This window comes from Chelonoidis abingdonii, chromosome 3 (genome assembly GCF_003597395.2).
Source record: "Chelonoidis abingdonii isolate Lonesome George chromosome 3, CheloAbing_2.0, whole genome shotgun sequence".
In the NCBI taxonomy this organism is placed as follows: domain Eukaryota; kingdom Metazoa; phylum Chordata; order Testudines; family Testudinidae; genus Chelonoidis; species Chelonoidis abingdonii.
The window spans coordinates 1,033,143-1,049,125 of record NC_133771.1 but is presented as its reverse complement, the minus strand read 5'-3'; the positions used below and the strand labels follow the sequence as shown (position 1 = coordinate 1,049,125).

At 58.5% G+C, this 15,983-nt stretch overlaps 1 protein-coding gene across 1 annotated transcript in view; it reads right to left on the bottom strand.

The window, feature by feature from the left end:
* TRIM54 (tripartite motif containing 54) overlaps nucleotides 1-15,026 on the bottom strand; it is a 31,189-nt gene extending 16,163 nt beyond the window's left edge. Inside the window, exons 1-6 of the mRNA XM_032775225.2 lie at nucleotides 14,386-15,026; nucleotides 9,927-10,099; nucleotides 9,057-9,228; nucleotides 8,440-8,535; nucleotides 2,455-2,688; nucleotides 2,044-2,066 (exon numbers count right to left, since the gene is read on the bottom strand). Of these exons, the coding sequence (XP_032631116.1) occupies nucleotides 2,044-2,066; nucleotides 2,455-2,688; nucleotides 8,440-8,535; nucleotides 9,057-9,228; nucleotides 9,927-10,099; nucleotides 14,386-14,553 (866 nt within the window). The 5' untranslated portion in view covers nucleotides 14,554-15,026. The remainder of the gene's footprint in view (nucleotides 1-2,043; nucleotides 2,067-2,454; nucleotides 2,689-8,439; nucleotides 8,536-9,056; nucleotides 9,229-9,926; nucleotides 10,100-14,385) is intronic.
* Between the last annotated feature and the right edge of the window lie 957 nt (nucleotides 15,027-15,983).

Sequence of the window (15,983 nt, the reverse complement as noted above, 5' to 3'; positions counted from 1 at the left end):
CAGCAAGATGGGGCCAAATGCATCACATGGGCAAGTCACATGTCCATAGCAATGATCATTCTTTACAGGCCAATGCCATTGTTTTACATTGTTTAGTTTGAATGTTCCAGGAAAGCCTTCTCAGATGTGGATATGGAGTCTCCCAAAATCCAATTGCTGTCAGATTAATATAGAGGGGTACTGTGTTATTCTGGATCTGTAAAAAGCGACAAAGAACCTGTGGCACCTTATAGACTAACAGAATCTGTTTGGAGCATCGAGCTTCGTGGGTAATACCCAGAGTCATGCATGTAGTGAATTTCCAGAGGCAGGTATAATTATGGCAGGCAAGTAATCAGCTAAGAGATAACGAGGTTAGTTCAAATCAGGGTGAGAGGCCCTGTTCGCTATTGCAGTTGAGGTGTGAAAACCAAGGAGAGAAACTGGTTTTGTAGTGACAAGCCATTCCAGTCTTTGTTTAATCCTAGTCTGATGGTGTCAATTTGCAGATAACGAGCTCAGTCATTATCTCTTTGAAGTCATGGTCCTAAAGTCTTTTTTTGCTATTGTAATGTCCAAGGGAGGTTGAAAGGTCTCCTGCAGATTTTGTATATTGCCTTGCGCTGTAATTCCACAGTAAGAACAAAGGAAGGTCTTCCACTGGAAAAGCCTATTAAGGTCTGATGCCATCTCCATCTGTCTTCAATCCTGCTTCCTACTCTGAGGACTTTGCTACAAACTGAAACTGCTGAACAAAGGACTGAATGACCCATCCAGTGGGGATGTTTCCAGAACTGATCTGACTTGCAGTTTACTCCATCACTGCTACAAGCTGAACTAAGAATTTGCCATTATTGTGTGAATTGAATTCCAATTAACCATTCTAGCTCTCATCTCTATCTTTTTCCTTTATGAATAAACCTTTAGATTTTAGATTCTAAAGGATGGCAAAGCGTGATTTGTGGTAGACCTGATTATGTATATTGACCTGGGCTGGGCTGGTTCCTTTGGGACTGAAGAAACTTTTCTTTTACTGGGGTGTTGGTTTTCATAACCATTCAGCCCCATGACAAGTGGCACTGGTGGTGACACTGGGAGACTGGAGTGTCTAAGGGAATTGCTTGTGTGACTTGTGGTTAGCCAGTGGGGTGAGACCAAAGTCCTCTTTGTCTGGCTGGTTTGGTTTGCCTCAGAGGTGGAGAAACCCCAGCCTGGGGCTGTAACTTCCCTGCTCTGAGCAATTTGTCCGGAATTGGCACTCTCAGTGGGGTCCCACCAATGGCAGCATTGTTACAGCTGCATTGTTACCCAGTGAGGGGAGGGCTGGGCACCCCCAGGCAGGCTTGGGCACAGATGGGAATGGTGCCCAGGTGGGTAGGACTACGTGGATCATTGGAAAAGGACTGGCTGAAGCCAACGCCATATCAATGGAGAATCCATGGCAACGCTGGCAAATCTAACTGCCGGGACATGGATACCTGGCCCCACCTCTCAGCAGGAGCTGAGCAGCATCTCCCCATCTGGGGAACAGGGGCTGGGAGGTGCGAGGGGGAGATGGGGCAGGGCTCTCACCTGGAGTCTGACCAAGGAGGGTGGATGGAGGGACAGACAGAGCCGTCTGGGGGTCACTGCAGCTGGGCTGGGCTGTAACTGTCAGTCAGTTCTCTGGGCTGCCCGAGGGGCTGCCTGGGCCGTGCGCCAGGTGACCAATAAACCCGCCTGGTTTCACAGGGCTGGGTGAGTGTCCCTGCAGACACTGGGCGAGAGGCACTGATCCCTGAGGAGAGGACACGTCTCCTCCAGGGTCTGTCCCAGACTCGCTGCCCGGAGCTCCCAGCGTGGGGCCCAGTGAGGCTGTGTGACTCAACCTGGGGGAAGAGTGAGCCCTTGGGGGGTCTGGGTCACTGAAGGCACCTCCCAGAGCCTGTTCCCAGGCTGGGGGCTTAGCACTGGCCCCGAGAATCTGTGACTCTGCCCCAAGGGCCCCCGACCCCCACAGAGATGGGCTCCAACCAGAGGTTCCTCTCCTCTGTTGTCTCCCCCCACTCCTCCCCCCAGACTTACTTTTGAAGCAGCTCCTTGGATTGCTGCAGGAAGGGAGAGGCAGAGAGCTTGGTTAGCGTCAGCACCTGCTCCTGGAGCCCAGCCCTCGCCAGCCCCCTGAGCCCATCAGCCTGCAGACTAGCACTGGCATCGCCACCAGCTCTGGCTAGCGGCAGGCGCAAGACCAAGTTTCCCTTCCAAGCAGCCTGTGGGATGAGCAGCCCTTGAGCTTTACCCCTCAGCCAAGCAGGACCTTCTGGCTGGGGGCAGAGCGGCAACCACAGGCGCCTGTGGCCTAGCAGGCCCCTGCCCTGAGCCCTTTGTCCAGGCTCTTGTTCCAGGAGGATGGTTCCCCTGGCTTGGCCAGATCCCAGCATGGAGAAGCCCCTCTCCTGCCCTCTCCTTCCCAGGCTGCCCCCTCCCCGCACGGACCTGCAGGTACGAGGCCATCTGGGGCTCCTCCATGGCCTGGATGGCCGACTCCACCAGCTTGGCGGAGATCTCCAGGTGCTCCCCGTACTGGCGGATGAGGGAGCGCACGTGGCTGACCCGCTCCTCCTGCTCCCGGCTGATGCGCTGCACCAGCTCCTTCTTGCGCTCCTCCAGGGTGCTGTAGAGGGAGTCGAAACGCTGGCTCAGGTGCTGCTTCTGCCGCCGACTGTTCTCCTGCAGGGGGAGCCACACGCACATCACTGGAGGGGCTCGGGGGCCACCCCTCCTCCAGCCCCACATTCCCAGGTCAATCCACCCCGCTCCCTACTGTGTCGCACTTCCTCACTGCAACTTGACACCATTGCTCCTTGTTCTGTCATCTGCCACCACTGAGAACAGCCGAGCTCCGTCCTCTTTGGAACCCCCTTCAGGCAGTTAAAGGCAGCTATCAAATCCCCCCTCATTCTTCTCTTCTGCAGACTAAACAATCCCAGTTCCCTCAGCCTCTCCTCAATAAGTCAGTGCTCCAGCCCCTAATCATTTTTGTTGCCCTCTGCTGGACTCTGTCCAATTTTCCACATCCTTCTTGTAGTGTGGACCCAAAACTGGACACGTACTGTGGATGAGGCCTCACAATGTTGAAAGAGGGGATGATCACATCCTTCGATCGCTGGCATATGCCCTACTTATACAGCCCAAAATGCTGCTAGCCTTCTGGCACAAGCACACTGTCAACTCATATCCAGTTTCTGTCCACTGTACACCTAGGTCCTTTTCTGCAGAACTGCTTCCTAGCCATTCGGTCCCTAGTCTGTAACAGTGAATGGGATTCTTCCATCCTAATGCAGGACTCTGCACTTGTCCTGGTTGACCTCATCAGGTTTTCTTTGGCCAATCTCCAATTTGTCTAGGTCCTCTGTATCCTATCCCTACCCTCAGCATATCTACCACTCCTCCCAGTTTATGTCATCTGCAAACTTGCTGAGGGTGCAGTCACGCCATCCTCCAGATTATTAATGAAGATATTGAACAAAACCAGCCCCAGGACTGACCCTTGGGCACTCCACTAGATACTGGCTAACAACTAGACATGGAGCCGTTGATCACTACCTGTTGAACCCGACATCTAGCCAGCTTTCTAGCCACCTTATAGTCCATTCATCCAGCCCAGACTTCTTAACTTGCCAGCAAGAATCTGTGGAGACGTATCAAAAGCTTTGCTAAGTCAAGAATAACACATCCACTGCTTTCCCTCATCCACAGAGCCAGTTATCTCTTCATAGAAGGCATAGGTTAGTCAGCATGACTTGCCTTGGTAATCCATGCTGATTGTTCCTGATCACTTTCCTCTCCTCTAAGTGCTTCAGCATTGATTCCTTGAGGACCTGCTCCATGATTTTTCCAGACTGAGATGAGGCAGAGTCTACTCAACATTGGCCACTTTGGTTTACCCCAGTCTCACTTCCGGGGCATCTGCACGTCCGTCTCCCAGCACCAGGCTTAGCCTGTCCCCTTCGGGTCCTCCATCCACCAGACTGACTGTCCCCAAGTGATCTGCCACGGGCCTGTGTGGCACAGCCTCTTCAGCGTCCTGCCCTATCCACAGCTAGGCTCGTAGGACACATCTCCTGGAGTTGTTCTGACCCAGCCAGGTTACACGATCCAACCAGGTTACACAAATCCTCCAATGCAGTGACTCTGTCATAAAATAGATAGCTAAGGGTAATGTTTCTTTTACCTTGTAAAGGGTTAACAAAGGGAACCAAACACGACCAGAGACCAATCAGGAAACTGGATTTTTCAAAGTGAGGGAGGAACTTCTGGGTTTTTTTGGCTTTGTTCTCGTTTATTTTCTCTCGGCTATGAGGGAAGAGTTTTTTTTCTATCTCCAGGCTTCTTTCTACCTGCTGTTACCAGTTGTGAGTACAAAGAAAAGCAATAGGTTTATATTGTATTTTGTATCTACATGTGTGTAACTTGCTGGAATGTTTCAAATTGGATATCTTTTTGAATCAGACTGTTATTCATATTTTCTTATAAGCAATAGCCCTGTATTTGTCATCTTGATACAGAGTTTATATTCTTAGGTATTTTCTTTCTTTTTATATAAAGTTTTCTTTTTAAGACTTGTTTGAGTTTTCTCTCTGGATAGGTCAAGGAAGAAGGGGAGGGGATTCTCTTTGTGTTAGATCTACGGAGGGTAAGCTGCAACACCAGGGAGTTGGTGGGAAGGGGAAAGAGAGATAAGATCATCTCTGTTTCCTTGTATTTGGGGTTTGTCTCGTTGTGGAATAAAGGACACATGCTTCTGGGTATTGTGATGTAAAGAGATTGCATCAGCTCTCCCAGGTTAGCCCAGAGAGGAAAGTCTGCGTGGGAGAGGGAGGGGGAAGGGAAGTGGAGTATTTTCCTTGCCAGTAAGACTCAGAGCTTCTGGGTCTTGGGGGTCCCCCCAGGGAAAGGTTTGGGGGAGACCCAGGAGAGTTTATCAGGTACTCCGAATCCTGATTGGTGGCAGCGAGATAAGATCCAAGCTGGTAATAAGCTTGGGGGAGTTTCATGTTAAGCTTCTCGGTTTATGAACGCAAAGGTTCAAATCTGAGTAGGAAGCTATTACACCCTCCCCCCACCCTATTTGTGGGGAGCTCCTCCCAGCGGGGAGGAGGGCTTCCATGTAGGTCACCCCTGGGATCTTCTGCACACCCCAAAACCTGTTCCCATAACCCTCAGATGCCCATTCAGACTTGAGCAGTGGAGCCTGGCTGAACTGTTCCTAGTCCCCAGTATTGGTTCCGCCCATCTGGCTGGGCTCCCCTAGGGCCCTGCGACCGAGCAAGGGGGTGAGACGTGGAGCTGGCCCACGGGGTCAGCCTGGTTCTGTCACAGGCCTCCTCAAAGGCAGTGAGGTGGGAACCGATATCCCGCCCCTCCTCCAACTGGGCAACAAGTTGGGATCTAAGCTCCCCTAGAACTGGCATGCTGGGGCCTTTCCTCACTTTCCCCTCAGTGGGTCCTCTGGCCCTTGGCTTCTCCAGCCCCTATTCTCACTTTTACTGCCTCTCCTGCTTGCTCGTGTTTTCACTGCATCTTACAGGCTGCTCCAACTCTCAGCACTTCAAATCCATCGCTGGGGAACCAGGCCGTGAAAACGCCCTGCTGCTCCCTCCATTACTGCGGGACTTTTCTGGAACCTCACTGTGATGCAGGAAGGAGCAGGGTGGATTGACCTGGGAATGTCATTTAGTTTTACTGGGGCTGTCTGCATGGGGGAGGGGAGAGCAGGGGGTGACTTTAGGTGAGGGACGGTACCTGAGCCTGTAACCTGAGCCAGGAGGGGGGTGGGGCCAGATGACACCTTTGCCTGGGAAACTGGACAAAGGAAGAGAGCCGGCTGGAGAGGTTTTTAGTTTCAGTTTTGGGCTGGCTGGGAGGAGGCAGGGAACCCTGAGTCTGGGGTCTAAGCTCCTTGCTCCCCAGAGGGACCTGGCTGAGGGGTCCTGGTTGTACCTACAAGCCCTGCTTGGGACTGTGCTCCTGTCATTTTATAAACCTTCTGTGTTACTGGCTGGCTGAGAGTCCCAGTGAATTGCAGGAAGTGGAGGGTGCAGGGCCCAGACTCCCCCACACTCCGTGACACCCACTTGAGCCTGGAAGCTGCTTCTTGGACCGACGGTCCTTCTCCAGCCGTGCAACCAGCTGCAACTCGAGTTTCCCAGTGTTTAACCCTCTCTCCCTGCACAGGTTTGGACGTCCCTCTTATGGAGGTGGTTATACCCCGCTTTCTTGCCGTTTCCTTTAAACTGGCCTTGTTTTACTGTTGCAAGTCACTTATTGCAAAATGCTAGTGGTGCATCCAGGATCCCACCACTGCCACCAGCTGTCATGGCTCCACAGGATGAGTGCGATGGCTTCAGCTTGGGAACAGTCTCTGGAAGGAGCCTTCAGTGGGCCAGACCCCTCGGGGGCCTCATTCTTCCTTCAGTGGAGGTCACATGGCCACACGCCTCCTTAGACTGAATTTCTGGGGCTCCAAACCTCCTGCGTCACCCCGGGAGCTCTGTTCAGTGACTGTACCTGAGCCAGACCCTGGGGGAGACGTGTTCTCTCCTCAGGGATTGGTGCCCCTCGCCCAGCATCTCCAGGGACACTCGCCCAGCCCTGTGAAACCAGGCGGGTTTATTGGTCATCTGGCGCACGGCCCAGGCAGCCCCTCGGGCGGCCCAGAGAACTGATGGTTACAGCTCAGCCCAGCTGCAGTGACCCCTCAGACGGATCTGTCTGTCCCTCCGTCCACCCTCCTTGGTCAGACTCCAGGTGAGAGCCCTGCCCCTGACTCGTCCCAGCCCCCAGCTCTTAAATCCATCCCCTGCTGGGGCGTAGGGTCCCTGGTGTCAAGGTCCTGGTGACTGGATCAGCCACTGATGTGGGGGTCAGCCTCGGCCAGTCCTTTTTAATGCCCCGCCTGGCTCAGGATGCTGGGCGCTGTTCCCACCTCTGTCTCTTAGCCTATCCTGAGAGCAAACGGTCCCTTCTCCCCTGTGACGAACTAGGAATGTTCTTAATATGCCCTCTGAATACTGTGTTGGTGCCTCAGTGTCCCCATGGCAGTTCTTAAGTATCCAGGTGTTGGGATAAGGGTGTGTGATTGCTGCAGAGCAAAGGGCCAGTGCACCTAAATGCCTGGCACTCTGTCTCCTAGCAACTGATGGCCTGGGCCCCCCCTCTGCAAAGGTGCCAACTGAAGGTGTTGGAGACAAAGAGATCAGGTGCCCTCCTGGCCCGGGAAAGGAGCTGAGCAGAGAGGAGGGGCTGGAGGGGTTGTTAGTCTGGAGCTGGCTGGGGACGAGGAGTGAAGGGCAGACGTGGGGGTCTGGCTCACTGCCCAGAATGGACCCGGCCGAGGGGTCCGGTTCGCTGTATCTACAAGCTCTGTTTTAGACCTTGTTTCTGTCATTGAATAAACCTCTGTGTTACTGGCTGGCTGAGAGTCACGTCTGACTGCAAAGTGGGGGTGCAGGGCCCTGTGGCTTCCCCAGGACCCCGCTGGGGCAGACTCTCTGTGGGAAGCACACGGAGGGGCAGAGGATGCTGAATGCTCCAAGGAGAGACCCAGGAGGTGAAGACGTGTGAGCTTCTTGCCCTGCAGACCGTCTGCTCCGAGGGAGAGGATGCTCCCCAAAGTCCTGCCTGGCTTTGTGGGGAGCAGTTCCAGAGCATCGCCCAGTGACTCCGTGACATCCCCACTGCTACATAAAGAGGAAACTGAGGCACATGCCGGCATGATAAAAATATTACAGAAAATTCCCCCTTTGTCTCACCATCACTGTTCGATATCTGCACCTTGTTCCCAGACTGAATTCGTGTAGCGCCCGCTCCCAGCTGCGGCTTGCAATACTCTCTGGCAGATGGAGGAGCCATCTGCTCTCACAGATCTCTCCCCACGCATGTACAAGCAGACCCTGAGCAAGTCACCTTTCAACTGTCTCTTTGGTGAGACAATCAGATCCGCCTCCTCCAGGCCCTCCGCAGCCAATGGATTTTCTAGCCCTCTGTCCTTTTCCCTGAACCCTTTCTAGTCCATCAATCCCCCAGACCCAGTCCACCTTGTACATCGAAGGCGCCTTCACCCTCTTAGCTACAGCCTGGCATGGGCTACGCTGGGCTGGCTACTTTCCCCAGGAGCCCTTCCCTGCCCTCCCGGCCCACCCCCAGCCCCAGGCACCTAGCCTGTGACCTGGTGTTCGGTTACAAGGTCATTGTGCCACAGGGCCCCGCTTCCCAGGGCACAAGGGCCACGCTGCCCCGGGGCTATTTATCGCTCCACTGTCCCCAGCAGGTTTGACCAGCCGGGATCTTTATCTTGGCTGCCAGGTCCCTGATGAAGACCCCGAAGAGCCCATTCCCAACCCCTGCGGGAGGAGAGAGCCCTGCGCAGAACCACCGGCTGCTCTCGCCCTGTGCGGGGGCCGCCCGGGGACCCCTCACCTCGATGGCCTTGCAGATCTCCTCCATCTGGGTCACGATGGCCTGGATGCGGTCATTCCCAGCCACCAGCATGGCGACGCCATCGCTCAGTTCACTCTGCCACAGGTGAGGGGGGGGTCAGTGCTGGGCATGGGGGGGGGTCAGTGCTAGGCACAGGCAGGGGGCAGTCCCCCCTTGCTGCGGGAGGGGGCCTGGCCGGCAGCTACCACAGCAATGAATTTGTGGGGAGCGCAGCAAGCCCAGACTGGGCCCTGCAGGCTCCCTGCCAGCCCCCCCTACTCCGTCCCTCTGCCAGGAGCCTCATAGAGCCTGCACCTGGGGCAGCTCTGGCCCCTCAGTGTCCCCGGAGAGGAGAGACCTGCCCCAGGCCCAGAAGGGGGGGCAGCCACTGAATCGCACAGACCTGGGGGTGGGGCTGTCCCCCTCCTGCTGCTCCAGCCAGGCCAGGCCAGGCCAGGCCAGGCTGGATCCTGGGGGAATCAGGGCAGCCCAAGGGCCCCCGCGGCCACATGGGCACCAACTGCCGCGGAGGAGAACGGGACACGGGGACCCTGCCATGCCCCCGGCCACGCGCCCCCTGCCCCGATTCCTGGCACCCCAGGCGCAGCCCCAGGTACCTTCTGGCGCTTGTAGACGCTGGGCAGCGGGGCCACCTCGCAGTCCTTGTGGGCCCCAAACACCTTGCACAGGGAGCAGGTGGGCGCCTCACAGCTCAGGCAGTAGATGTTGATCTTTTCGTCCTCGTGTTCATCGCACATCAGCTGCTGCTCTGCCTTGGCGTGCAGGGGCCTGGGGGATGGGCACAGCTTGGGCCCCGCTCCCCACTCACTCCCTGCCACCCCCAGGGCCCCCCACCGTCCGTGTGCCCTGCAGCCACCCCACACGGCCTGGAATCACCCCACATGCTCAGGAAACCCTGCACTCCCTGCTGGCCCCCAGAGCCCCCCACCTTCCGTGTGCCCTGCAGCCACCCCACACAGCCCAGAATAGCCCCATGCATTCAGGAAACCCCGTGCACCCCCTGCCGGCCCCCAGGGCCCCCCGTCGTCCATGTGCCTTGCAGCTGCCCCGCATGGCCCAGAATTGCCCCACGTGCTCAGGAACACCCCCCATGCACCCACTGACGGCCCCCAGGGTCCCCCATCATCTGTGTGCCCTGCAGCCGCCCCACATGGCCCAGAATTGCCCCACGTGCTCAGGAACACCCCCCACGCACCGCCTGCTGGCCCCCAGGGCCCCCTCACCTTCCGTGTGCCCTGCAGCCATCCCACACAGCCCAGAATCGCACCATGCATTCAAGAAACCCTGCGCACCCCCTGCCGGCCCCCAGGACCCCCCACTGTCCAAGGCCTGGAATCACCTCATGCACTCAGGAACAGCCCCCGCACTCCTTGCCCCCTATGCAGATCTTCCCCTCCCCTCCCCAAGCCTTTGGGCCCCCCAGGCCCTGGCAGACCCATGCCCCTCACTGGGCCTCTGCCCCCCACCTGGTCGACTCCTGCTTGTAGATGTCGATGATGTTCTCCACGAGCAGGTTGCGCTGCAGCCCGTAGACACCGTGCCGGTCCAGGACGACCTCGTGGCGGCAGGAAGGGCACCGGAACCGCCCCCCTGATGACACCGAGCTTGAGCCCCGCGACTGCCACAGTGGGTTGGAAGCCTGGCATGGAATGGGCACAAATCAGGAGGATGGGGCTAGCAGGTGCCAGGAACGCTAAGGCCAGGAGGCCCTGGGGGAGACCAAATATGCCTGCCCAGCACTGAGCACCCCTCTGTGCTCCGGCCCCAGAGCAGGCTGCAGGGCACCGCCTGGGCACCTGGCATAGACACAGCAACATCCAGGGGAAGTGCAGGGCAGAGTCACTGTGATGAAGTGGGAATGTTCTTAACGTTTCCTCTGAATACTGTGTGCATGCCTCAGTTTCCCCTATGCGGTTCTTAAGTCTCCAGCGTGCATAAATGGCTGACACTCTGTCTCCTGGGAACAAATTGCCAGGGCCCTTCCCCACTGCAAGGGAATAGCTAAAGGTGAACAAAGAGCTCAGGTGATCTCCTGGCCCGGGAGAGAGACAAAGCAGAGAGGAGGGGCTGGAGGGGGTTGTCAGTCTGGAGCTGGCTGGGGACGAGGAGTGAAGTGCAGACGTGGGGGTCTGGCTCACTGCCCCCCAGAATGGACCCGGCTGAGGGGTCCGGTTCGCTGTATCTACAAGCTCTGTTTTAGACCCTGTTCCTGTCATCGAATAAACCTCTGTTTTACTGGCTGGCTGAGAGTCACGTCTGACTGTGAAGGGGGTGGTGCAGGACCCTCTGGCTTCCCCAGGACCCACACCAGCCCCACCCACAGCGGAACCAGGCCGCCCACTCCTCCTTCCCTGCACCCCAGCGCACCTCGCCGGGCCCCTCTCCGCAAGCCCCAGACAAATGGGCAGCCCAGACTGAAAGACGCGTCCCCTGGGAGCCCAGATGGGCCTGGTCTGTCCCGATGGCCAGGCCTGAGCCCACAATGGGGAAACTCACTGCCAGCCCCCACAACCTGCTCCTTGCCTGTCTCACGCTCCCGACTTTCCATCAAAGCCTGAATAACCTGCCCTGCATCGGCCCCATGAGACGAGCTGGCCACAGCCCGGCTGGCCAGAGGAGACAAGGCCGGAGTGTGACCCAGAAGCCGGGACTCCCTGCCAGCCAAAGCCCCGTCTGTGGCTGATCAACCGCCCCCTGCTCCAAAGCCGCATTTCCAGCTTTCCTCTCCACTCTCTCCTCCTCTTGTGTCTGGCTGGTGACCCCTCTTCACACAGCAGGACCGTGGCCAGGGAGCCCTTTCCACCCCCGCCCCAAGGCCGGTCCACAGTGAAAAGGAGACACGAGTATTTTACCGCCAAAGCAGAGAGACTTTCACGTACGTTTGTGCTGCACAATCGCTCAGTTTCTTTTCTGTGCAAATGCTTGTTTGAATTCTTGTTCATTCCTGTTTGAGCAGGAACCTGCCGGGCTCAGAACGAATGCGGAGGGGAGGGGGTTGGGGGTGTTTGCCGAGGACCCGAGTGTGACGAGGTGGGGGGCGCTTCTTGTGTTTTCCTTGTTTTTCCAGGGGGTTGCATGCAGAGGGAGGGGGACTCAGTGTCCCCGGGTGTTACTGGCTTAACAAGGTGAGGGGAGAGGAAGTTTGTTGTTACACAGGACCGGAGAGGGAACGTGGGACCCCAGCCGAGGGCCTGGAGGATGGAGACCCCAGCAACTGGTGACCTGGGGACCAGGAGGCTCAGTTCAGGAGTCGCAGCAGGTTCTGGCCAGTGGGGGTGTCACGGAGTCCCCAGGCGATGCTCTGGAACTGCTCCCCAGCAAGCCAGGCAGGGCTCTGGGGAGCCTCCTCTCCCTCGGAGCAGACTGTCCCCAGGGCAAGAAGCTCACATGGCTTCACCTCCTGGGTCTGATCTTGGAGCATTCAGCATCCTCTGCCCCTCGGTGCGCTTCCAGCGAGCCCACCCCAGCGGGGTCCTGGGGAAGCCAGAGGGTCCTGCACCCCCACTTCGCAGTCAGAGGTGACTCTCAGCCAGCCAGTAACACAGAGGTTTATTAAGATGACAGGAACACAGTCTAAAACAGGTCTTCCCGGTACAGACAACAAGACCCCCCTTAGTTAGGTCCATCTGGGGCCCCAGGGAGGTCACAGCCCCTTTGGGAAGCCCAAGCCCCGTCGGGGATCACCTCCATTTCCCAGCCAGCTTCCAAACTGAAACTCCGCCAGCCTCTCACTCAGCCTCCCCCCCGTCTCCTCCCCCAGCCTTTGTTTCCTTTGTCTAGTGTCCCAGGCAGAAGTGTCACCTGGCCTCCAACCCCCCTCCTGGGTTCTCCTGTTACATGCTCAGGTGTCCTCCCTTCCCCAATGCACCCAGTCCCAGCACAACCCCCTGCAACCTTCCCAGGTCCATACTCCCCACCCAGCAGTCACAGAACACAGCCACCACATTCCCACTTCGGCACAGGAGGACAATGGACTGTGGGGAGAGGATCCCGGTGACCTGCCCAGCCAGTTCCAGCCAGAGGGGCCAGAGGAGGGCTGAGAGTTAGCCCAGGTGACTGGGTTATGACCCTGTTTACCTGGAGAAAAGACAATGGACAGAGGGGGGTTGGGGCCAGGGGTATCAGAGGCCCAGCTAGGAAGCAGGGGGGCTCTGGGCTGGAGAGGGGGAGCAGGCAGAGCCCACCTGGATGCAGGGGGACTGGGATGTGCTGTGCTGAAGGAGGCCAGGCCTGAGGCCGGAGAGTTTCCTGTGATGGGTTCAACTCTCAATAAACTCTCATGTGTTACACTGGCTGAGAGTCGCTCCGGGCTAGAGAGCAGGGGGCATCAACCCCTTTGGGGGTGAGGAGGCCTGGGGGCCCAGAGTGAGTGGACTCCCTGGGGGGGCCCACGGCAAGAGACAGACATGCTGAGGCTCAGAGAAGTGCGGCTCCAGGAGATGGAGAGGCTTGGCCCTGAGAGAGAGTGGACCCCCCGAGAAGGGCTGTCCACACTGGAAGGGGCACCCCCCCCCCACGGACCACACGGGACCACGAGTGGGCATGATCTGAGTCCGTGACACCGAGTCAGCCATGGGCTCTGGAAAACCCCCAAACCCAAGAGTCACTGTCCTAAGGTGGGACAGTGACAGAGTCACTAAACACCTTGAACTCTTTCGGCCCTTGAGATCAATGCAACAGGCCTCGGCCCCGGGAGCGTGTGTGGGACCCAGCCAGTGCCCCGCGGGGGAGAGCCTCGCTGACTTGCACTACCCCCATGGGATAGCGGGCTCTCACCACAGGGAGGACATGAGTGAGGGGGTACATGGCACAGGGATGGGGGATAGACACTTGTCTGAGCCGCAGCCACAGGGGGAGATGGCAGCTGTGCCTCTTGAGGGCTGCGCAGGCAGCTCAGAAAACCCACAGCTGGGCCAGTTCCCTGCCTCCCGGCTACGGTGTCCCTGGAGCTCCTGGCCTGGCAACATGTGGAGAACGTGGGAGCACATCGGGGGCTTAGACGCAGATCGCAGGGGCTGGGGGCCAATGCCCAGGGCCAGCCATCGCACGAGAGGGCAGCACACCCCATGGACCTGAACTGAGCCTGCGGGCCTCTCACTGGAGCAGTGACCCTGCAGGTCCAACCAGGGAGGGGACGTGGGGCTAGATGGACCCTGGTTCTGATCCACCTGCTCATTCCCACCTCCCCCTGGCCAGAGCTGAGGAGCACCCCCAACTCCAGCCCCCTAACTTACCCCTCCAATCCAGAAGCTGCACTAATCACCCAAAGCAGGGCCCCCACAACCTGAGCAGAAGCAGCAGGCACCAAGCAGGACCCAGGGAATCCTGGCATCCACCCTGCCATGCCCAAGAGGCCCCCTCACGCCCCCCACCCTGCTGGTCACACCGGGCATTCACGGCCATGGAGGCTGCCCCAGTGTCTCTGGAGGGGGCTGCAGAGGTGAGGTCCCCAGGGTGCCCTTGGGAGGAGCCCAGGGCAAAGGCCAGTTGCTATTGGAGATGGAGACAGGACGCGCAGGCTTGTGAGCAGGCCACAGGGAGCCCCCTGACCAGCCATGGGGGGTATCTGTGTGGAGGTGAGACAAAGCTGGGGACCACTGCAGGGCCAGACATGTGACGCTGACTCTGGCGTGGTTCTGCGGTGTGGATGAGAGTGTCAGGGGGCCTGGCCCTCCATGCAGCCCCCCCAAACTATCCCCCACTGCCACTCCCAGCCCCTTACACAGCCCCCATCCCATCCCCCAGTGCCGCTTCCAGCCCCCCACTCAGACCCCACCCCATCCCCCAGTGCTGCTTCCAGCCCCACCCAGCCCCCCAGTGCTGCTCCCAGCCCCAATGCCACCCATCCCGATAGCCTGTCTCTCCAGCCCCCCACCCCCTCCACACACACCATTCAAGCCCAGCCTGTCCCAGCTGCGCCCGCACCTGGAAGATGTCGTTGGCACATTTACGGCACAGGTTGTGCTGGCAGGGCAGGATGACCACGGGCTTGCTGAACATCTCCAGGCAGATGGGGCAGATCAGCTGCTTCTCCAGGCTGTCCATGCTGTGCGAGTCCCCCAGCATGGGCTTGAATCCCACCGCAAAGTTCATCCCCGCGGCCTTGCCCTGTGCCCCGCGCCTGCTCCCACGCTGTCCCCCAGCCTCCCCTTGGCCTGGCTGCCTGGCCGTGGCCTGCGCTTGCCCCGTCTGCACCTCTAGCTCCGTGCGTCCGTCTGCCCCAGAGCCGCTTCCCTGCCCGTCTGCACTTGCTGCCCGCCCCGGCCGTGGCCCCAGCCCCAGCGGTGAGCACGGGCACTAATTTTAGCAGCACGTGGGCCCCGTGGAATTCCAGAGCCATTTTTATCACGGACCAAGGCTGCAGCTGTCAGCGGCGTCAGGTGACACTGAGTCACGCAGCCTTGGCGGGGTCCTGCCTCCCACTGGGCCCAGCCTGTGCTGCTGGGGGCTCTGGGCCAGGCTGGTCATGCTGGGTTCTGGCAGGCCGGTGTGCTCCTCCCCATCGCAGCTGACGGCCCTGCGGTGCTGTCCCAGGGAGGTCAGCAGGACGGAGGCCTGGGGGAGGAAAAGGGCTCATGCAGCGGGATCACCCTGGAGCACTGCCTGCTCCTTGGGTCCAGCAGGGGCAAAGACCAGTATGGGAGCAGCCCCCGCAGCCAGGGCCAGTACAAGGATGTTTCGTGCCCTAGGCGAAACTTCCACCATGCCCCTGCCCTGAGGCGGCCTCCCGCAGCATCTCTCCCCTCACCCTGAGGCACGCCCCCGTGGCAGCTCCCCCCCTGCCCTGAGGCACCCGCTTGTGCAGCTTAGGTGCCGCAAGCTTGGGAGGTGGGAGAAGTAAAGTGGCCATGGCGTGCTCGGGGAGGAGGTGGGGCAGCGGTGAGCTGGGGCGGGGAGTTCCCCTGCGTGCCGCTCCCCGCTTACTTGCTGCAGGTGGCCCTCCCCACATTCCCCTGCTCCAGCTCCCTCCACCTAAATGCTGGCGGTGACCGGGGTGGCCGAAGATCCAGCCACCGCGGTCTCTGCCGAAGACAATGGTGCCCCCCCAAATGCCAGTGCCCTAGGCGACCACCTAGGTCCCCTAAATGGTTGCACTGGCCCTGCCCGCAGCACTGGACCCTGCCCAGATGTGCTCTAAGGCCAGGCCACGAGGCACCACAGGGAGAGTAGGCAGAGGGCGGCCAGGCCAAGCTGAGACGGGCGCGTGCTGGTTACTCCAGGCTGGCGGGTGGGTGCTGCTGCAGCCACCCCTGGGTTCATGGGCTAACATGGCTGCTCTTGGTGACTCTGTGCCACACACCAGTTTATATCAATAACGTCACTCTTGGTGACAGGGCCACTGACATTACTGACTTGAACTGGGACCATATAGAACATGGGTTGCAACCAAGGTCCTGTAGTGGCACCAAATCCTATGTAAAGGGGATCATGTCAGGTGTCTAAGACCAGGTTATGGGTTACTGGTTATGATTGTGCTGTCTGTATGTCTGTATCATTTTGTAGTTGAAGTTATGAATATTGGC